This window comes from Xenopus laevis, chromosome 9_10S (genome assembly GCF_017654675.1).
Source record: "Xenopus laevis strain J_2021 chromosome 9_10S, Xenopus_laevis_v10.1, whole genome shotgun sequence".
NCBI lineage: Eukaryota > Metazoa > Chordata > Amphibia > Anura > Pipidae > Xenopus > Xenopus laevis.
In genome coordinates this window covers 107,743,744-107,767,563 of record NC_054388.1, presented here as the reverse complement: position 1 = coordinate 107,767,563, position 23,820 = coordinate 107,743,744, and the positions used below count along the sequence as shown (strand labels likewise).

The 23,820-nt window shown below is 43.6% G+C and overlaps 1 protein-coding gene across 3 annotated transcripts in view; it reads right to left on the bottom strand.

Moving 5' to 3' along the window:
• septin12.S (septin 12 S homeolog) overlaps window positions 1-23,820 on the bottom strand; it is an 84,894-nt gene that overhangs the window by 14,749 nt on the left and 46,325 nt on the right. For 2 of the 3 annotated variants that reach the window (XM_018237202.2, XM_018237203.2), the window contains exon 2: window positions 17,158-18,771. The exons of the other annotated variant lie outside the window; for it this stretch is intronic. In XM_018237202.2, the coding sequence (XP_018092691.1) occupies window positions 17,158-18,771 (1,614 nt within the window). The remainder of the gene's footprint in view (window positions 1-17,157; window positions 18,772-23,820) is intronic. 3 annotated transcript variants of the gene reach the window in all.

The window sequence follows — 23,820 nt, the reverse complement described above, 5'->3', positions numbered from 1 at the left end:
TCCAATGAGATTAAAGCTACAAGCCGTCCTCTCCCAATGGACAAGCATAGGACCCTATTAAAAGCTAATTGACGGCTTGGTGGCCATATCAAGCAAACCTTCCACTGTGTGGCTTCTGGACCAATGGAGCCAATTTGTTTGTGTTTGGGCAACTTTGGTCATCTTGCCATAACTTAACATATGGAGACTACTGTGCATTTGTGACTTGATAATCATACAGCCTTCCTTAAGCTCCCCACACACAAGCAAAGATTAAGCTGGCAGCTTATTGGGCAGTGTATGAGGGCCCTCCTACAGGCATCCCTGATCGGTATCTGTCCCGAAAGTTGGCCAGCTGTCAATTGGGCAGGTTTAAAAATCCCATTGGATCAAGGAATTCATAGGTTAGTCGATCCCCGTCCCCGATCTGACCTCCAGTATTCTGCTTGTTGTGATCTGATGGTTGGGCCCTAGGGCCAACGATTGGATCAGCCCAATATCTCCCACCTTAAGGTGGGCCTATCGGGAGAGATCCACTCATTTGATGAATAGATCACTCTATGTATGGCCAGATTTAGAGGAGGCTCAATGCTTGGACTTTATGGAGATCACCCCAAACCCACTGTGCAGAAAGAAACCTTGTCTCGAATAATGCGCTGGTGTCTTTACCTAATAAAGAGTTGTATTGTAGTGTATTTATAGTGTTGCTTGAAGATTGGTTTTTGTGGCTCTGGTTACTTTTCCATACCCAGTAGCATCCAAAAGGGGGCACCATGTTTCAGATTAATTCCAACCACCAGCCTGAGGGAAACAATTCTGCAACCACAGAGGCAACCTTGATTGAACCTTGAGTAAGATTAATGTTACATACAGGCAGTTCTAGATAATGACAAGTATAGCACCCAATATAGAGCAAATAGCCTCCAAGCCTACAACATGCCATTATTTTAAAGTCTTTTAAACGGGTGCCAAGAGATTTTGTCTCTGCTTTCTATTTGTTATACACCCAATAAATAACATTTAAAACGAAATTGGTGAAGCTGAATGAGCAGAGTCAGTTCAGGACATGTATAGAGGGAGCGAGTCTTTGTATAAACAGACAGAGGGGCTTAGGCTATAGAGAAAGAACAGATATGGTTTCCTCGCTCGCATGAAAAGGCCACAACATGACACTTTTATGATGAATTCTTTGTTAGGGTCTTGTACATAAAACAGAAACGGTTGTGTCCATTGTCAGATGGGCTTCTTCTTGAGCTCCCTCATTTAAGTGGATTCAAACCCTCTACTCTGTCCCCTAGCTGTATAAACTGGGGGTTAAGAAATCACAGATGCAAGAAAGTTCACTGATGAGAAAGTTAACAATCCACATATTTCTGGCCAGAGCAATATTAGACTACTTGGTGTTCAAGAACTGCTGGTATAATGGGAGGTGTCTACCATGAAAAGACTGGGCTCATTTTCAGGTTCTGAGAAGATCTACATTCCCATTGTGACATTGTTGACTTCTCATTGAATCTTTCCATCTCTGAAGAGCAAACTCGCATCGCTAAGTAGATATCTAATTCGCCCTCTTTCATAGGAACATGTCTCCTGAAGATTAGAGAACTTCCCTTTTGAATAATCTTACATCAAGGTTCCACACTTTCCATTCACTGTCCCATAAAAGCTGCCAACAGATGAAGTTGGCAGTTAATAGGCCGTTGTATGGGGCCCTCTGACTGATTTCCCTGATTGATATCTGGCCAAAAACTGGGCAGATGTCAACTGGGCAGTAGGGATGTAGCGAACTGCCGTTTATGTGTTCGCGAACGCCGTTCGCGAACACCGGCAAAAAATGCGAACAGTTCGCGAACTGTTCGCGAACTTCGAACATCCGAAAATCGTTCGATTCGAACGATCGAAGGATTTTAATCATTCGATCGAACGATTTTCGTTCGAATCGAACGATCGAAGCTATTCGATCGAATGATTTCATTCAATCCAATGGCTTCGATCGTTCGATTCGAACGAAAATCCTTCGATTTAGCGATCGAATGGTCGAATGGTCGAACGATTTTTGACGCGAACGCCTGTTGGCGAACGTCGCGCGACGTTCGCGAACATTCGGCGGACGCGAACAGTCGAAGTTCGCGCGAACTAGTTCGCCGGCGAACAGTTCGCTACATCCCTACTGGGCAGGTTTAAAAATCCATTTGGATCGAGGACTGAGTCTGCTCATTGATGGAGTCCTTGCTCTGACCCCCTACACTCCCCCTGTTGTTCCCCTAGGGCCCAACGATTGCATTAGCCTGGTATTGCCCACTCAACTGGGCAGGTTTAAAAATCCAGTTGGATCAAGGATTTTGTTGGTTCGTTGATGCAGTCCTTGCTCTGACCCCCTGCACTCCCCGTGTTGTTCCCCTAGGGCTCAGCGATCGCATCAGCCCGATATTGCCCACTCAAAGTATAAATAGGGACAAGATTTTCTTATTTGGCGACCTCTGGTTGGTCACCTTTACAGAAATCTCCCCTCTAGATTGAGACATCCCTGCTGGATCCTAAGGTTTCCCTTAATTGCAATTCCTTGGGGGTTCTAAGAGAAAACTTTGAGCGACTTCAGAAAACAAAGCAATCCGACTGCAATCCCGCCGGCGATTTATATTCTAGCTGGCGGGAAGGCAATTTCAGGGAGATTAGTCGCCCGAAGAAGAGGCAATTTGTCACCGGGCGACTAAATCTCCCCGAATCTCCACGTGTGTCTCTTTGGGGTGTTCGTGGATTTACAGAACTTTATCAGGAACATTAGGCATTATTTGTGATAATTACCTTTCTACATGGGAAAGCCTATTATACTCGGAGAGAGAACTGACTGGGTGTGTAGGTTGTGCATGAGCGACTGTTTAGTTTGCTCAGCAGATGTTGATCAGAAGAAGATGTAGCACTTTTGTGATGCACATGGGTCCTTGCACATGTCAAACAGGTTGTAGCATCCTGGAAACCACAGCATGGCAAACATGGAGCAAAGGTGCAAGCAGAACGTCAAATACAGATCAAACTTTGCAAATGTCAAAGCTCCTACTCGAGTGATGTTATGGGTGTTGGCCTGGAACAAGGTTCTACCATGAAGTCTAAACTACGATTCTTTGTTGACACAAGTAGGAGCTGCTCAGCGCAACCCCTTACCATGTTCCAAAACTTTAGCATTTTCCCCACAGATAGAAATGATCAGGATCCCATATTAAATTTACTAAACTCACCAAAGTACAGAAGAGGCCCAGGTGCACTGCTCTAAGCCTTCAGCTAGGGGAGCGGATCAAACCCATATTGTTGCACTCAATGAGTTGAGTCTTCTCAACAGACATGTAAAAATTCAAAAGGTTTATTAGATACTAATGGAGATAGCCTTACGCGTTTCATGTTTCATTATCACTTAATCATAGGTTAATTTCCTTCACAGACCCATAGGACAAACCACTTATCCTGAATACACTGCTTTAAAGTACAAATCAACACTTCAACCTGGAGGGGGGGCTCCTCTTAGAAAATCTGTATCTGGATAAGACAACATGGGGAAAGGAAAGCGCAAGGAAAGTTTAGCATTTCTACTCATTAAATGGTTGGGAAGAAAGTCACACTTGTGGCCCAACACAACAGATTGCTGCAGTGAGGCAATAGCAGAGGTGACTGTTATTTTATATTTCCATGTTTGATGATCCCTTGAGATAACTGTGATCATAGTGACACCTGCAGGTGAGAATAGGTAACTCAAGCTATGGTATCAATGCAACTTTCCAATGCTTTAGTTTAGTCAATGAACAACCCTTTTGGCCTTGTATGATGCTTACAAAATGCTCCCAGTCTTTTAGGAGACTAGCAGCACCATTCATTTTAACGGAGACATGGAGAATGATGGACAAGCTAAACCAGTGATCCCCATCCAGTGGCTCGTCAGCATCTTGTTGCCCCCCCAACCCCTTGGATGTTGCTCCCAGTGGCCTCACAGCAGGTGTTTATTTTTGAATTCCAGGCTTTGAAGGCAAGTTTTGGTTGAATAAAAATCAGTTGTACTGCCAAACAGAGACTCATTTAGACTGCCAGTCCACATAGGGGCCAGCATAAAGCCAATTGCAGCCAGTATTTGGCAGAAACCTTTTTTCATGCTTGTGTTACTCACCTACTCTTTTTATAACTGATTGTGGCTCATGAGAAAAAAAAGGTTGGGGACCCCTGTGCTAGACAGACTGCAAATTCTTGTTCTGTGAGAAACTCAACTTCCATAGAATCCCCCCAAGCTAGGCAGCCCACACCTAATTACAGATGCAGGAGAAGGCACCAATGGGAACCCAGTACTATATCACTGTTGTGTAGCATAGGGAGATCACTGTAGTGCATTTTGTATTCACTCAGCACGCCAAGTACAAAACCGTTACATAAAGAATTAATGGATACACAGCCAGATGCATCAACTCCCAATCACTTCTCTAAAGTTGGCCATAGACGCAAAGATCCGATCATACGAATCAACGTACGATCGTACTTTCCCATCTCCCGACTCTTCACTAACCATTCAGCTCAAAGTCTTACCATTCTGGTCAAATAGTAGTAGTAAAAAAACAGATCAGCTGATGTTCTACCTCTGACAGCACCATAGTACGATAGTTATGTCTGACAAAGCTAGTGACAGTTTCCCACTGGAAATCGTAAGATCGGCAATAGACGCAGAGATATTGTCGGCAGGCGGCAGAAATTTTCTAACCTGTCCGATCGACCAAACGACTGATCTCCGCCGGACGAAAAATGTGAGGACTCTCCACACACGGTCAGAAAATCGTACGCATCCACGATTCGTACGATCGGATCGTTGCGTCTATGGCCAGCTTAATGCCACTCCCTGTTTGCACAGTTGCACAACAACACCTGTTATTGGGCTCTCCAGCCTGGGCTCCAGCAAATACAAAGCCTGTTAAAGGATAAGTAAACCTTTAAAGTAACTGCATGTAAAATTGATGAGGGGGCTATTCTAAGCACTTTTGTCATTTAGATTCATTATTTATTTATTTTATTCCAAGATATTAAGGCATACATGTACTGTCAATATGAATTTATTGTTACAACAGTCAAGTCAACAGCGCCACCTGCTGGTCAGTTTCTGACCAGTCTGACCACCAAGTAGTCAAGGAAGTTGTCAGGAGAAAGAAAGAGACTGCTCTGATGTTCTTCTGCTTAGGAAAGGTTTGAGAAAGGTTTCTAATTGTTTTCAACAATTGTTTAACAACATTCATTCATATTAACAGTGCATGTATCCCTTAATATCTTGCAATAAAAACAAAATAAATAATGAATGTACATTGCAATATTTCTTAGAATAGCAACCTAATCAATTTTACATGCAATTATTTTAAAGGTTTACTTATCCTTTAAATATCCCACATCTGGGAAATGGACTTTCACCTGATTGGCTGCTTTGTCTAGGGCTAATGTGACAGGGGAGACACCCAGAATGTGCACTATTGCCCCTATGACAAAAGCAGAAATGCCTTCCTATTGGTTACCCAGCGGGTTTGGTTATAAGTTCCACCACAAGTGAAGCTATAGATGGAAATGTCAGGCGATGTATTTCTTCGCTATTTCAGATGACAGCAATGTTTATAATATCCTGTCATAGAAAATATACACGTCTGTAATTCTGGGGAGGAAGAGGAGGTGGGAAGACGAAGGGCAGCTTTTTTTCTGTTTAAAACACATTTCAGCCCCTGTTCCCACAAGCTTGAGCAAACACAGCCTCCCTGTAACAAAAGAAGGGTCCTGTCACCCTGACCCTGATATTTTATCCAGGCGTTCTAAACCACAGAACATTCTAGCTGGGACCTACCCAGAATATCATCAAGTCATAAAAAGGGCATTTAAAGGGGTTGTTCATCTTTGAGTTGACTTTTAGTACAGAGGTATGTAATCCGTTATCCAGAAAGTTCCGAATTACAGGATGGCTGTCTCCCATAGGCACCATTATAATTAAATAATTAAAATGTTTTAAAAGATTTCCTTTTTCTGTGTAATAATAAAACAGTAGCTTGTACTTGATCCCAACTAAGATATAATTAACCCTTATTGGAAGCAAAACCAGCCTATTGGGTTGATTTAATGTTTACATGATTTTCTAGTACATTTAAGGCACAGAGATCTAAATTACGGAAAGATCCCTTATCTGGAAAACCCCAGGTCCCGAGCATTCTGGATAATGGGTCCCATACCTGTATGATGTACAGCAGGGATCCCCAACCTTCTTTACCCCTGATCCATATTCAAATGTAAAAAAAGGTGTAGAGCAACGCAAGAATGCAAGAGTTCCTGGGGGTCCGTGATTGCCTATTGGTAGCCCCTATGTGGACTGGCAGACTACAGGAGGTTCTGTTTGACAGTACAGCTGGTTTTTATACAACCAAAACTTGCCTCCAAGCCTGGAATTCAAAAATAATCACCTGCTTTGAGGCCACTGGGAGCAACATCCAAGGGGTCGGAGAGCAACATGTTACTCACGTGCCACTGGTTGGGGATCACTGATGCAGAGAGTGATTTTCTGAGATAATTTGCAATTGGTTTTCATTTTTTATTAACTGTGGTTTTTGAGTTATTTAGCTTTTTATTCAGCAGCTCTACACTTTGCAATTTTAGCCATCTGTTTGCTAGGGTACAAATTCCCCTAGCAACCACACACGGTCCAAAAATCATACGAATTGAGGATTCATACATAGTGATGGGCGAATTTGCGCCGTTTCGGTTCGCCGAAAAATTTGGGAATTTCACGCGAAATTCGTGAAAGGACGAAAAATTCACGAAACGGCGCCAGCGTCTCGTTTTTGACGCTGTTTTTTTGAAAAATGCGGGCGTATCGTGAATTTATTCGCTGGCGGCGAATCGCGCAAATTCGCCGCGAATTAGCGCCTGGCAAATAAATTCGCTCATCACTATTCATACAATCAAATCTTTGCAACTATGGCCAGCTTTAGCCAGACCTTCTCATTCCCTTTAGTTATCACCCCTCTTTCATTCTGTGTTTACTTGTGTCCTTATCCCTCTCACACCCATTCAGTTGTTCCAGGAAGCAGCCCCCTCCCATACACACCCTTCTTGGCCTCTGACCCCCCTTCTCTCCATTCACAAAAACATTTTGCTCTTCATCAGGCCAGAGGCAGCACAGACAGACAGAATCCCTTACAAACCCCCCTCCACCGCCTCCTTCTGAATATACACAACTGGGGCAACTATCCACCCATTGTTGGAGCCAATAGTAACCCAGCAGCAGTTTCAATCATGGAAAGTAACAACCTAATCCTAGTTGCTCCTGGGTAACAGACCTTAGCAACCTAACTGGCAGCCAAAGACAGGCTTCAGGTTAAGTGATCAGATTAGGGTTGCCACCTGTCCTGACCCCATTTTTTGAAGCTATGACTTGATGATTGATCATAGGGAAATCCGGCCTGCTTTTCCTAATTTGGAGAACCGGGCAGGATTCCCTATGATTGTCGTGGCGATTGGCCAATCGTCAAGTCATAGCCCCGCCCCTGACATCACGGCCCGCCCCTGACGTGTTACAGCTCGGCTCTTGTTACATCATGTCCCCGCCCCCTCCCCGGAGTCAGGCAAAAGGTGGCAACATTAGATCGGATGATATCACAATATAATCCCAACAACAGATGAGTCAACTAATAAATGACCAATTAGAAGCCTGATGGCACTACTATTGCTGTTCATGGGCTAAACCACCTGACCACAAATCTTTGTATATTATTTTTGGGGGAGATTCAGTTACTGACAACCACTTGAGGTGAAAGTTTGACACGAGCTCCGTGGATTCTGAACTCGCAAAGAGTCAGAACCCAGAACAAAAGAATCACAGTGTTTAAATAAACCTGTTAAAATGAAGATACCAGTGAGAGAACATAGAGATATTGCTTCACAGAATAACTATGAACTAACTGCTCTTACTGCCATCAGGTGGTTCTGTCCTTAAGGCCAGGGTACTAGTGACAAAACCTAGCCTGAGAATAGAATCCATCCAAGTCTGGGGGTTCATGGGAGAATCTGCAAACACAGAATTTTATTCTCTTTCACAATCCCCTTTATTTGCCATTCTGGGCATAATAAAGCTTTGTGTATAACCCTATTCACTCATCACTATGGGCAAGATTGGCCATGTACCTACACAGCTTTCACTTTAAAGGGCTAGTTCACCTTTACATTGACTTTTAGTAAGTTATAGAATGGCTCTATAACTATGCAACTTTTCAAGTGACCTTCATTTTTTTTTTCAGACTCTCCGCTTTTCAAATAGGGGTCACTGACCCCATTTAAAAAAAAAGACAAATTCTCTTTCAAACTAAACATGGAAAGTTATCGCTAAGTTTTATTACTCATTGTTTTATTCAGGCCTCTCCAATTCATATTCCAGTCTCTTATTCAAATCAGAGCATGGTTACTAGGGTAATCTGGACTCTAGCAACCAGATGGCTGCAATTGCTAACTGGGAGCTGCTGAATAAAAAGCTAATTAACTCAAAAACCACAAATAATAAAAAACCATTGTAAATTGTCTCAGAATATCACTCTGTACTCATACTAAATGTTAACTTAAAGGAGAACAAATGCTTTAAGGGTTATGCCAAAATAGCAGTAAAAGCTTTACTCCTCCCATTACACAACTGCATCATTTTATACTCAGTACTAGATTTATAGGCGACTGCTCTCTGTGTATTGTATGTTGCACATTCACACACACACAAAAATGTGTACTTTTCTTTGAGCCTTTCTTTGTTTTGCTTTTTCGACTATAGAGTTTTTCTTTTGCTTGTTGCTGCTTTTTTTTTATCAAGATCTGAGTCTCTTTTTATCCCTTATCAAATCTCTAATAAGCACATTAGGGATTCTGTACAAACCGCACGCCTTGTACTTGGACTTAAAAACGCAGAGACCTGAGCCAAAATGACTAAACCCGACAGCAAAGACAGCTGCTTTAACGGGGACAGCCAATTAGTGATCAGGCATACAACTATTCATAAGATAGTCGGCCAATTACTGATTGAAAAGTCAGTGGCTAATGGGACAGCAAGTTACTGATTGGACCGTGACCCTGAGGACACTGAATGCAGTAGGGAGGCTGTAGCCCCATACAATGGAAATAATTTAAATAATTAAACCTGTGGCCCCCTAAAACAAAAAAGAGCTGGAGAGACACAGGTTGGACAATCCTGATGTATAAATAGTATAAATAGTTAAAGATCAAACAATCAGTCGATCACTGGGGGACACTCCAGTCAGCCGATCACTGGAGAACCCTGCAGTTAGAAGCTCATAGGGGAAGCCTGCAGTCAGTTGATCATTGGAGAACCCTGCAGTAAACTGGTCATTGGGGAACCTTGCAGTCAGCTGGTCATTGGGAACCCTGTATTTAGCTGGCTATTGGGGAACCCTGCAGTGAGCCAATCACTGAGAACCCTGCAGTCAGTCGATCACTGGAGAACCCTGCAGTCAGCTTGTCATTGGGGAATCCTGCAGTTAGAAACTCATCGGGGAACCCTGCATTCGGCTGGTCATTGGGGAACCCTGCAGTCAGCCAATCACTGGAGAACCCTGCAGTCAGCTGGTCATTGGGGAACCCTGCAGTCAACTGATCACTGGGGAACCCTGCAGTCAGCTGGTCATTAGGGAACCCTGCAGTCAGCTGATCACTTGGTATGGGGAACCCTGCAGTCAGCCGATCACTGGGGAACCCTGCAGTCAACTGGTCATTGGGAACCCTGCATTAAGCTGGTCACTGGGGAACCCTGCAGTCAGCCAATCACTGGAGAACCCTGCAGTCAGTCGGTCATTGGGGAACCCTGCAGTTAGAAACTCATAGGGGAACCCTGCAGTCAGCTGGTCATTGGGGAACCCTGCAGTCAGCCAATCACTGGAGAACCCCACAGTCAGGTGGTCATTGGGGAACCCTGCAGTAAGAAGCTCATAGGGGAACCCTGCAGTCAGCTGGTCATTGGGGAACCCTGCAGTCAACCACTGGGGAACCCTGCAGTCAAGAGCTGCCCCCTACAGAAATAATGCAGAACATGGAGGTTTAACATCTTTAGAATAACATCATGACAAGGAACACAGAGACCAGACCTGGGATTAAGGGATTGAAACCAAGTCTGTGTATTATTGGCTTTGTCTGGCCATTGCTTTTACTTACAACTCATCATTTTCTCTCTGCCTTTCCAATTCCCACCTGGACATTCTCTCTGAGTGTGTGTTTATATTTTATTCTGCACAAACAGCCTGGAGTCACTATCAGGCCCAAATCCTGGGAAATGAATGTACTTGGGCTTTGGGAAGTGTGTGGGTGATGTAGATGGGGGTTTTGGAGTCTGAATTGGGATGAGGCCAGTGAGTGAGAATATAACACTATGTACCTTCCTGATTGTAGTGCTGGTAACCCCCCATGTGACTGCCTCATTCTCCCCTTCTAAATACACATATAGTAGAAATATTCCATCGCTGCAACGTCTCTATTTCTGCACTCTTCCTTATATTCTCTATATTGTCCCAGCATTCCTCATGTTCCCTTTGCTATACTGTCGCTTACACTAGTGCCCAGCAGGAAGGAACGAGTGCAAGGAAAATACCTTCCCCTTGTTACAGTGTAACTTACAGTAATGCCCAGCAGGAAGGAACGAGTGCAAGGAAAATACCTTCCCCTTGTTACAGTGTAACTTACAGTATGGGGCGAGTGCAAGAAAAATGTTCCAGTGAATAAGTGCACATGGTATATCACATGTTCTATAAAGGTGAGAAAGTGCAGAGCAATAATGGGCCTTATATCACTGGGGGCCCCTGATGAGTTGTCGCTCCCTATTTTGGACAAGCCCCTTGCTCAGTTGCAGATGTTTAGGCAACAGCTGTTTCCTTACTTTGGCCCTATTCCCAAAAGCAGTGAAATCATTTTCCATGTTTCAGCTCTGTCCTTGGCTGATCTCCAGTCCTTTCCATAGATTGTAAAAAAAAAATGCAGCCCTCCTGGTGCTGATGTACTGGAACAAATGCCGGGAGCAGGATCCACGCAGGACCCACGCTGAGCCGCTGCTCATACTCACAGCAAGGGACCCCCGTCCTTCACCCTGACTAATGGAACTGCTAGGGGTCTCCCTCACCACAAGGTGGCAGTGTGGTACCAAACTAATCATCCTGCAACAGGGAAAGTTATAAAAGAAAGAAGAATTTAAAAGAGTTTGAAAAAAAACTCTCACCAATTAAGTCATCGTTTTAACCTTAACCAAAATAAGGATAAGAATATCCACTGCCCATTTCTGACTAAAATAAAGACTACAGTCAAGACTGTTACTGCAAGTGCAACTGCCAGTTCTACACAATTGTCAGAGGAGGGCCTGGAGTTGTTTAACCCGCCTATAACATGGGAGTGCGGTGGGTAAAGATACAGAACAAACCATCACATACACAATTGTGCTCTGACCTTTATGAGCTGATTAATAATTTACTTTTGGTGCATATATATTATATATATATATAATTTCTGGGATCCCTGCTGGGCAACAGGCCTGTAAATGTCACGTTATTTCCTGGAATCCCGTGATAAAAGCATCTAAAAGTCCCATTACAGGAGGCTGACTCTACCCTTAATAATGAGAAGATGAATGATTAAATGTGGGCTTCCTTGCTATAACATTGGCTTTGGGCAGTAACATACCTCCCAACATTTTGGAAGTAAAAAGAGGGCCAAAGAATGTTTACCCGCACGTAGCGCAGCAATTTTTTTGACCACACCCTTTCTGTGGCCACACCCCCTAATTACCATATTTGTTTTACATAATTTGGCAGGTTATGAAAGTTTGAAAATATTTCTCCTTATCTAAACTGTGTTTTTGTGTCTCAAAATTGTTACAAAGTATCTTATTTGCACCTGTTAGCTGTTCTGTGCTCTCTGCTTAAAGCCAATTAAGTGAGAAACTTTGTTTCTTTTTCTGGCTGTTCAGTACAGAGAAAAGAGGGACTTTCCAGTACAAATGAGGGACTGCGGGTTGAGCTGTCAAAAGAGGGACTGTCCCTCCGAAAAAGGGACAGTTGGGAGGTATGGCAGTAATAAAGGCCATAGGATAAAGCGAATGACACTTGTTTTGCTGACAGTTTGTTTGCTAGAGACAGACATGCCCCAAATGGCGGGACGGGCCGGGACCAATGATGTGCGCAGCAGCTGCATTTGAGCTTGGGGTCAGTGGGGAAAAAAACGCCAGTTGGAAATTTAATTCAAATCCTGTTTTCTTTGGCAACCATTGTGTTTATCTCCTTACAAAAGGGAACAGATTGGGGGCTCTGGGAGTGTAAACACACACAGGAATAATAGGGGAGAGTGCAATTCCCACCCTGCAGCTGTACTACAACTCCCAGCATTACCTGCAGCTAGAGTTCAGGAACAACATGAAATAAACCCAATCGGCTGGTGTTGCTTCCAATAAGGGTTAATTATATCTTAGTTGGGATCAAGTACAAGCGACTGTTTTATTATTACAGAGGAAAAAGGAAATCGTTTGAAAAAAAATGGATCATTTGGATAAAATGGAGTCTATGGAAAACAGCCTTTCTGTGATTCTGAGCTTTCTGGATAACGGGTTTCTGGATATGAATCCGATTCTTGTACCTTATTATTTGCATTGTCAAATTTGTGCTGTAATGTAAAGGGCATGTCAGGGGATGCCAACATCCTATATATATAGGTACAAAGATAATTACTAAAGGTGGAATCTCTCATAATTAGTGATGGGCTTTTCGCTTCGCCGAAAAATTTGCGAAATGGCACCAAATTCGCCGCAAATTCGTGCCTGGCAAATAAATTCGCCCATCACTACTCATAATGTTTTTCAACTGGCAGCGGTGGAGATGAGGAGTCCTACATACTTCCCTTTTATAACATTCCTTCGGAGTACGTAAATCTGTCACTCACCCCTCACCTTCCCCTTTCTTCCATTTACACAGTGTTACTCTGTGGGTGCGCACCCATAATAAATCCCTCTGCCCCAGCAAAGCTGCCTCTCACTTTCTGATCCCCCTTGACCAGGCTCTATATAACCAGAGCTGTCTCTTTGCCTTATATTAAACAATAAAGGTGCTGGCTTACACTGAATTCTCGGAGTTGGAAGACATAGTGTTATGGTTTCTCTCTGTACGGACTATGAACAAAATTAGGGGGCTGTTCCTGCTGAATTGTGCTTAGTACAGGGGAATACCTATGCTGCCATAGTTTTATGTGATCTCTCTGTACAGACTATGAGCAAACTTAGGGGCTGTTCCTGCTGAATTGTGCTTAGTACAGGGGAATACCTATACTGCCATGGTTTTATGGGATCGCTCTGTACAGACTATGAGCAAACTTAGGGGACTGTTCCTGCTGAATTGTGCTTAGTACAGGGGAATACCTATGCTGTCATAGTTTTATTGTATCTCTGTACAGACTATGAGCAAATTTAGGGGATGTTCCTGCTGAATTGTGCTTAGTACAGGGGAATACCTATGCTGCCATAGTTTAATGGGATCTCTCTGTACAGACTATGAGCAAACTTAGGGGGCTGTTCCTGCTGAATTGTGCTTAGTACAGGGGAATACCTATGCTGCCATAGTTTTATGGGATCTCTCTGTACAGACTATGAGCAAACTTAGGGGGCTGTTCCTGCTGAATTGTGCTTAGTACAGGGGAATACCTATGCTGCCATAGTTTTATGGGATCTTTCTGTACAGACTATGTGCAAACTTAGGGGGCTGTTCCTGCTGAATTGTGCTTAGTACAGGGGAATACCTATGCTGCCATAGTTTTATGGGATCTCTCTGTACAGACTATGAGCAAACTTAGGGGGCTGTTCCTGCTGAATTGTGCTTAGTACAGGGGAATACCTATGCTGCCATAGTTTTATGGGATCTCTCTGTACAGACTATGAGCAAACTTAGGGGGCTGTTCCTGCTGAATTGTGCTTAGTACAGGGGAATACCTATGCTGCCATAGTTTTATGGTATCTCTCTGTACAGACTATGAGCAAACTTAGGGGCTGTTCCTGTTGAATTGTGCTTAGTACAGGGGAATACCTATGCTGCCATAGTTTTATGGGATCTCTCTGTACAGACTATGAGCAAACTTAGGGGGCTGTTCCTGTTGAATTGTGCTTAGTACAGGGGAATACCTATGCTGCCATAGTTTTATGGGATCTCTCTGTACAGACTATGAGCAAACTTAGGGGGCTGTTCCTGCTGAATTGTGCTTAGTACAGGGGAATACCTATGCTGCCATAGTTTTATGGGATCTCTCTGTACAGACTATGAGCAAACTTAGAGGGAATATCTGTGCTGTAAGTATAAACGGGGGAATGTAATAAAAATCGCTAACAGAAAAACTATTCGCAATGCGAAAAGTTATGCCTTTGCGCGAACAAATTTTGCTTTGTGCGAATTTAATATAGCTTTTGCGAGCCCGGAAACTGTTTAGCGACCACTTCCGACAGTGAAAGACCGTTTGCGAATTTTATAGTTTGCGCCAATGCGCAGTCAATGTAATAAAACTTCTTACTGAAAAAGTCGTTATGTTTGCTCCAGAAGATTACGACACCTTCAAGCACTTCTTATGAGTGCGCAATTAAAATTCGCAATGCGCAATTAAAATTCGCAATGCAATAACAGTTTAAGGAACAATATTACATTGCGAGTTGTGGATTTTTAGTCTTATTGGTGCGAATTATTTTGCTCTTTGCGACTTTTATTACATTCCCCTGTAAGTCTCACTTGAGGGATGCTAAAATAGATGTTTATTCCCACTAGGGATAGTGGGATCAGAGGGTCATGGGTGGCGTTTTGAAAAGGTTTAATGCTCAAAGAGAATTGAGTATTTCTCTCCCCCAGAAATAATACCTTGGCCAGTGATGAGCAGTGTATAATCAGTGACAGACTTGTTGCTACAGCTGCGAGGCTTTCACTCAAATAATCACACGTGTCCCCCAAAAATAATAAACAGTCAGGATGCAACCCCATAGAGGCAGATTATGAAAAAGAGCAATAGCTCAGAGGCCCAGAGCGCAGGCCCATATATACGGATCTAACAGCTGCCATGTTGTAGCCCAATAATCTTGCCCTTAATAAATTAACCAATTATTTATGATTATAAATTAATCATATTCAGTTATTCCCTGCAGTGGTATGTCTCTCCAAGCATTGAGGCATTGCCTCCAACATTATGTCAACCCCACAAGCAGTAAGTAATTGCCTCTAGTATGTCAGGCCCAAAAGCAATACCTAATTGCCTCCAGCAATATGTCTGCCCCACAAGAACTAATTGCCTTCAGCAGTATATCAGCCCCACATCCAATGAGTTATTACCCCCACCCGTAAGTCTGCCCCACAAGAACTAATTGCCCCTAAAACTGTGTTAACCCCACAAATGATTCCCTCTAGCAGTATGTCTACCCCACAAGCAGTATGTAATTGCCTCCGACTATTTGTCAGCCCCACATGCAGTATATAATTGCCTCCAAATGTATGTCAACCCAACAAGGTGTAAGTCATTTTCCCCAGCACTGAGTCTACCTGGCTATTCCCCTAGCCCTTTATGTATTTGCCCCGTGTTTACATTATTCAAGCAGTGTATTCAGCTAAACACGTGTTAGTATTGACTGTGATTCACTTTAATGTGCAACAACTGCCTCAATGTGAGACTCATCCCTACAAACTGGGGCCAAGTAAGTAAAGAAACCTGTAAGTAAGGATAACTGTAAGTAAGGAATCCTGTAAGTAAAGATACCTGTAAGTAAGGAAACCTATAAGTAAAGAAACCTGTAAGTAAGGATACCTGTAAGTAAGGAAACCTGTAAGAAAGGAAACCTGTAAGTAAGGATACCTGTAAGTAAAGAAACCTGTAAGTAAAGATATCTGTAAGTAAGGAAACCTATAAGTAAAGAAACCTGTAAGTAAGGATACCTGTAAGTAAAGAAACCTGTAAGTAAGGATAACTGTAAGTAAGGATACCTGTAAGTAAGGATACCTTTAAGTAAAGAAACCTGTAAGTAAGGATAACTGTAAGTAAAGAAACCTGTAAGTAAGGATAACTGTAAGTAAGGAAACCTGTAAGTAAGGAAACCTGTAAGTAAGGAAACCTGTAAGTAAGGATAACTGTAAGTAAGGAAACCTGTAAGTAAGGATACCTGTAAATAAGGAAACCTGTTAATAAGGAAACCTGTAAGGATAACTGTAAGTAAGGAAAACTGTAAGTAAGGAAAACTGTAAGTAAGGAAACCTGTAAGTAAGGAAACCTGTAAGTAAGGAAACCTGTGCCATGACTGAGCTGCCTTGTGTGCTGCAGGGTTCCTGACTGTCAATTTCCCCTTTGCCCCACTCTCTCTCTATGGGAACATCTGTTTTTCAGGTAGAAGAAGAATCAAATCTGTTTAAAAGCATCTTGGCACGTAGCCCAACCATTCTCCTCCCCTCCCGAGGCCTTCCTCCCACTCGCAGGCTCAGGAGACACTGAGGTAGGGGGATGCCTTCTTGTGCCAAGAGTGGAGGGGAGGGGAGACGACAGATGAGCCGAAATAGAGGCAAAAAAGAACCCTCACCCTCCCTTCCTCGGTGCTCCCTTTCCCAAAGCCTGGGAGAAAATCCAAGTGTTGTTCTCTAAACAGGCAGGACCAGGCACGTCCACTCCCACCCGCTATCAATACCTATTGATGTGTATGGAAAGTATTTTTCTCCAGCATTTCATATGTGGGGGGACTTAAACATGGGGGTAAGCGAATAACAGGCACAAAGCTTTTTTTCAACCTAGTAAAAAATCACATGGTGGCTTTCAAACAATTAATGGTTGGAGCCAGTCAGGCCTCTTTCTGCTACAATTTGCCCTTGTCAGAGCCTTGATGTTCTTCATGCAACTTAATCGGAATTTGGAACACTAGGGGATTTCCTGGTATGGATGAGAAAGAGGCTACAATAATTCAAAGGTTACATGAGGCATAAAAGTTGTTGCCTTGAATTATATCATTTTCCTTGTGTTGAGAGTTAACGATTAAGCTATATCATGCAATTTGTGTTTGCCCTCAATGACAAGGTCCATTGATACTTCTGTTATCATTGCTGTTACGTCAACTATCAAAGACTCAAAGAAAATCATAGTTATTCATGTTCTTACCATCTACTCTGGAATCTGAGATTTGGAGCTTTGCTTGACCAGAGTCTTCAGCAACTCTGGAGACTGGAGCCTCCTGAACAGATTCTTTCCTATGTCTCTCCACTGACACGACACTTTGATGCTCATTCTGTAAGAAGTAGTTATGAGGAGACACTCCATTTCTAGATTCTTCCATGACTCTCTGGGTTTGTACTATTTCCTGCTGGCAGGAGATAGATGCTGAATACCCATACCCTGGCATCCTTGTAGAGAATGACATCTCTCCATGTATAGCAGCATCTTGAACATTGGGTTCACCATCAGCTATGCAAAGCAAGGCCTTCTCATTGGCTGTGTTGGTTTGAAGATATGAATTTTGATGGGGGACTCTATCTGAGTTCCCAAAAGAGTGGGCCCTCTGCATCATGGATCTGAGTCTATTAGACGATACTTCTGTTTTTTTCCCAGTTTGGCTCAGATCTGTTTCTTGAGGGAGTGACTGTGAAAAAATCCGAGAGTCAGCGAACTGTGATCTCTGAGAGGTTGGCGTTGTTCTCTCAGCCGGAGGTCTTCCAAAAGACGGCATTTGGGAGTGACCCTTGGAAATTGCTTCTGTTTTCTCCCTTGTTCCTTGTGGAACTTGGCCTGAATTACCATGTAGATTAACTCTTAGTTGTGTCCTTGGTAATGGTCTTGTCATCTGTTCAGGAGCATATCCATTAGAAGGCTTCACTATTGAACCTAGAAGGCTACCTGGAACTTTCTGAAGAGTGGCTGGTTGCAATAAGCCAAAGACTGGAGATGGTGAGGGTGAACATCTCAAACTGCAGTTGATTGGAGCATCAGTAGGTGGTGAGGAAGAGGATGAAGAAGAGGAAAATGAAGGCTCCCTACTGATTGGTTTGGTTTCCCTTGAGAGTGGCCTCTTATAATCTGGGGTAGGAGAGCTCCATCCCTCTGAAGGTGGATATCCTGCATCAGGAGATGGCACCAGATCTGGGACATTGTCTTCAGCAATATGTAGGTCCAGAGAAGGGAGAGAGCTGTGATTGTTGTTTGTCACAGGTACCAGTCGAACCCCAGGTCTTTCAGCTTCTGAATGAAAAACACTGCCATGAGAAGAGAATTTTTTTAGTACTGGGCTCAAGGTATTGTTGATGGCCATCATGGAGTCATGCTGATCGAGTGCTTTCTGTGTACGCAGCTGATGAAAAGGTTTTGTAGCAGGTGGGCATTCCAAGCTGGAAGTGGAGCTGTGAAGGCTCTCGCTGTCACTGCCATGACCAGAGGAAGAAAACCCACTTGGGTTGAGGCGTGTTTGGAAGGAAGAAACTCGATTAAGGCTTTGCCCTGTGCTTCCATTGCTTCTAGCCATCTGCATGGTTCCGCGGTTCAAGGACAAGCTACTGGTAATTCGGGTCTTGAGAACTGGACTTTGAGCCGGACTGCAGCTGGAACTGATGCTGATACGCGACTGGTAAACAGGTTGGTGCATACCAGGAGATATTATATTATCCCCATTGCTTGTCCGGATAATGCCAGCTTGGCTGGGACTGAAGGGTGAGGCGAGAGGAGACATTGGTGAGAACACAGGAGTGTCATCCACATCCTCCATATCAAAGGACCTTTTCAGGGCTGTGGTTAAAAAGAGAAAATAAATCAGGTATGAGACAGCTGGCTAATTAAACTTACTATACATGCAATAAAGGGCACATGCTAATATAACAAAGCAAATTACTAATATCTAACTTTGACTGGCGTATCACATTTCTACTTCTGAATTTAGAATACCGGCTTTATTGCTATGTTCATTGTGTAGGCAATACTAAGAGAGCATGAAGGCAGCAGTAACTTAGCAAGATCTAATTAGCCATATTAGAAGTTACTTCAGAGTTCTACAAACTGTTGTATAATCAGCCATTCTCATAATCAACCTCCTTGCAGACTTCTAATATCCTTATATACTGGTTACTGGAGGTAGGCAGGCTATTTGAGCGCCATGAGGCTTTCATTTGTCTACTGTAAGATAAAGAGCCTGATTGCTGTAGCCGCTATAATCCTCCAGTTATGAAAGTTTGAGTCTTTCACACTGACTGGACTCCATTCATGCCTATGGGACATGCTTTCCACAGGAAGCCCCACTGTGGCGCCCAAGAATGGATTTTGTATCAAGGATTAAGCCATATGCACAGCAGACATGATGCCCATGATAACACTCACCACTGAATGCTTAATGGGGCTTAAATTAAGCTTGAAGTTAAACTTCCCCTATAATGATAAGGAGGGGGGTAGGAATGCTATATCATCCCCTTAAAAGCATACCCCCAATTAAGTCCACATGTTACACGGCTGATTAGCAAATGGCTACAATGAATGTGTAAGAACCAGGAAAAGAAGCATTATTCCATGCTGATTTTTAGGATTCACGGCTCCTTTAGCCACGGCAAAACCCCTGCGAGCGCGACTTCCTAGCACATGCCGAGACAAATACGTATTTTATGCTCCCACACAAAGCCGACAATCATCCTTATGAAATTCATTCCATATATGGTTTTCTCTTTGGAGGGTCTCGGAGCCAAACCTTGCATAATGGCACTGTAATTGTGAATAGAATCTCAAGGCACTGACTATGTGCCAGCCCTACAGTGACATGGAATGTAGTCAGTGGCAACACAGATGGTTTTTTCCCAAGCAGGCAATTATCACAGGTACTTGTGTTTCTGCTCATACTGTTGCACCGAAGAGTCCAGTGGTGCATGTTGCCAATATGGCAACCATGGTGTAACTAGAGATTATAGTAGGACTGGCACAAACAGGACTTCACTCCAATGCTTGATGGGATTAAAAGTATATTTTATTTAGCAAAAAACATCTCAAATGATGTAGCCTTACATGTTTCGTGCCATGTGGGCACTTAATCATAGGCTTCATCATACTACAATCAACACTGGACTTTCATTTGAAAGAATTTGATCCATGGTGCAACACCTGATACACAGGCTGAGCCTCTCTACCTGATCAGCCAACAGTACGGCCAACACTTTATTGCTTGGGACAGCAACCCAAAGAATTGGAACAGTTGGAAATGAAGAGGAGCACTACCTAGCTGTCATTGTGCATGGGAACACGTATGACTGCATTGGAACATGTACGGCCAGCCCCACTCTCCACCCTCTACGTGAGCAGTCACAATACAACTAGGGATGTAGCGAACTGTTCGCCGGTGAACTAGTTCGCGCGAACTTCGACTGTTCGCGTCCGCCGAATGTTCGCGAACGTCGCGCGACGTTCGCCAATAGGCGTTCGCGTCAAAAATCGTTCGACCATTCGACCATTCGATTCCTTCGACCGCTAAAATCGAAGGATTTTCGTTCGAATCGAACGATCGAAGCCATTGGATTGAATGAAATCATTCGATCGAATGGCTTCGATCGTTCGATTCGAACGAAAATCCTTCGATCGAACGATTAAAATCCTTCGATCGTTCGAATCGAATGATTTTCGGATGTTCGAAGTTCGCGAACTGTTCGCGAACTGTTCGCATTTTTTGCCGGTGTTCGCGAACGGCGTTCGCGAACACATAAACGGCAGTTCGCTACATCCCTAAATACAACAAAGCTCTCTCTGCCGGCCGCACAGGGACCATCTCTCACCACCCCCAGCTGTTTGTTGTCTGCACCCGGACAGAAACACTTTCATCTCTAGGTGTGAGATTCGACTGGCCAAGTGCCGTGCCACCGCTCTCCAGCTGTTATCAAACAGCAAAGCTCTTTAGCTGCCCATCACAGTCAGTAGAAAGAGAGATAGAGAACATTAACCTTACAACAGTTGTATAGAGCTGTATATACTGGGATCAAATCCTGAAATGGAAAAAAACAAAAATTCCACCAATCTTTAAAATTGTGATAAAGATCTTGCCTCTTGTAAGGTAAGCTTTCTTCACTGTACAACATCTGGGCAGCAATGGGGTTAAACAGAGTGAGCTCTTAATGAGCGCAGGACGGGCTTGGGTGAGAAATTAGACTCCAAGCACCTCCGGAAGCAAAAAAAAAAAAGGATTAAATGAGTCAATTGAATTCAAGAACCCAAAACTGTGTGCCTTGGGGGCAACAAAGACATATGGCTGCCAGGTCTCTCTCCACCCACGTGGCCAGGAATCCACAACTGGGAATCAGGCTGAGAATACAGAAGTCCTAAAGTGTTAACCCCTTTGCTTACATGGTAAAAACCAAGTAGAATTTGGTACAGTGCTCCAACATTTCTCTCCATTGTGTGAGATTTGGGGTTATATAATAGTAATATTATAAGTGGCTGCTTTGTAACGGCCACTTTACTCTCAATTTATGTTCTATATATTTGTTCTCTATATTTTGATTAATTTGCCATTCGCAACTGTACCTCCCCAAGCCCACATCTGTGAGACCTGTCACCAGGGCTGCCATCAGGAGGTCACAGGGGGTACAAATGTACCGGGCCAGAAGGGGTGTCCCCTTGGCAGCGCCAAAGCCGTGCCGTCTTCTGAACCGCCGAAAAGCCAAAGTAACTGCCAAAGTCACGATAAGAGACAAACTGCCAAAGTCACAAAGCCACAAAAAGATCCGAAGTCATGAAAAGACTGAGCCGAACTTGAAGTCCTGAAGCCGCGAAAAGACCCGAAGTTGAAGTCCTGAAGCCACAAGTTCAGTTGTGTGTTTTTTTATTTTTTTAAAGCCCTGGCCACCAATGTATTATTTTAATACTCTATAGGCCCCTGCTGCCATTGTTTTTTTTTTTTTAAATATTCTTTGGGGCCCCAATGTTTTTTTAACTTATAAGGGGGCCTGTCGCCAACTTTTTTTAACTTACGGGGGTCCCTGGCACCAATGTTTTTAAAAAAAAAAAACCTTTTATGGTTTCACCAATCCCTTGATAGAGGCTTCTGCAAGCCATAACTCTAAGGCAGTGATTTGGCCCCACGGTGGCCAAAGGACATATCAGAAGGTTTTCATTAGCCTGCAGCTTTCTCCAGTAACTTGCTCTTTGGGTGGGGGTCTGAGGGACAGGTCAATGCTCTTCCAGCAGGACCATCCAATGAACTCACTAGAGGTCAGGACCACCAAGACACCATGGAGCATGTTAAACCTCTTGACTTAGGGCACTAAATCCACAGTTTTTATTGCCACTATAGGGTTTTAGTGTTGCCACCCTGTGGCTCCTACTTGAACCTTTTTAACAGACAGTGGGTTGCCAGGATGTAGCCCTGCAGGCTATAATGGTACTAAGCACCAATGAAAGGAATCCTCGCATCTAGTAGACCATCCTGAAAGCCTTTAGGATATATGACATAAGGTCAGTCAGCTGCCCCCCCTCCCCTTTTCCTGGCCTCCATATGTGCGATACTTAATCGTAACAGCAAAAGGAAGGGGCAGGTTACGATTATTAGACCCTGTTAAGTTATTTGAAGAGGGAAAAAGAAACAAGTTAATTATACGTTTGGCTCAAAGTCGCTATGGTGGGAATCCACAGGGCTGGCAGTAAAGAGAATAGGGCCGCTGGGCACTTAAAGGAAAAACATGAGCCCTCAACAGTAAAATCAAAAGGTCAAATATACCAAGCTATGGACCTCCAGCTGTTGTTGAACTACAACTACCAATACCTTTGGATGTGATTAGGAGTTAAAGGAACTGTTACACCAAAAAATTACAATATAATGTACTGTTGCCCTCTACTAGTAAGGCTATGGACGCAAGTGCCGATTTCTGCTGCGGTCTGCGGCGTGGTTTTTAAAGAGCAGACTGCTGCGTAAATAAGCTAGCGAAATGTGCCATTGCCTAAGCTTGAAACTGCTAGCCTATTTACGCAACGGTCAGCTTTTTTTAAAAACCGCTCTGCGTACCGCACCGAGAATCCACACGTGTGTCCATAGGCCCGGGCCTAGGGTGGCATGCTGCCCAAGCACACCCACATTGGGTGTGTTTGCTATAGAATCACAACTACAGTTTATATAAACAAGTTGCTGTGTAGCCACGGGGGCAGCCATTGAAGCATAATATACAAAGTTGATAACAGAGATAAACCCTAAAGAATCCCATTGAATACTACAGAGCTTATCTGTTATCTACTCTGTGCCCTGTGCCTATTCCTCTTTTTCAGCTTTAAATGGCTGCCCCATGGCTACAAAGCAGCTTGTTCAAATAAACTATTGTAAAGTAGAGAAAATATGCGGACAGATAAAGTTGGCAGCTTATTGGCCAGTCTATGGGTCCCTCCAATGGGCTTCTGCAATTGACATCTCACCAGATGTCGATTGGGCAAACTTCAAATTTCCACCGTCTGCATTCCTGGCCTTGTGATCCAATGGTTGGGCCCTAGTGCCCATAATGTGATCAGCCTGTTATCACTCAGGGGGGCATATCAGTGCAATATTGTTTTGAGAGGTTCGCAACCTCTCCAAACAAGCGGATCTAGTACCCATGTATGGCCACCTTAAGCCATGGCCACTTTAAGCCATTCATCAGTAGTTTGGAAGATGAGAAGCCTTCAACTCCAAATCCCACCCTAAGGGCCAAGACAAACGCTCAGATTCAGCGAGATTAGTCGTCCAGAACTGCCTCCCTGTGGCTAGAATGTAAAGAGCCGGCGGGATGGCAATTGGTGTGCTTCGTTTTCCAAAGTTGTCTCACGAGGATACTTCGGGCAACTTCG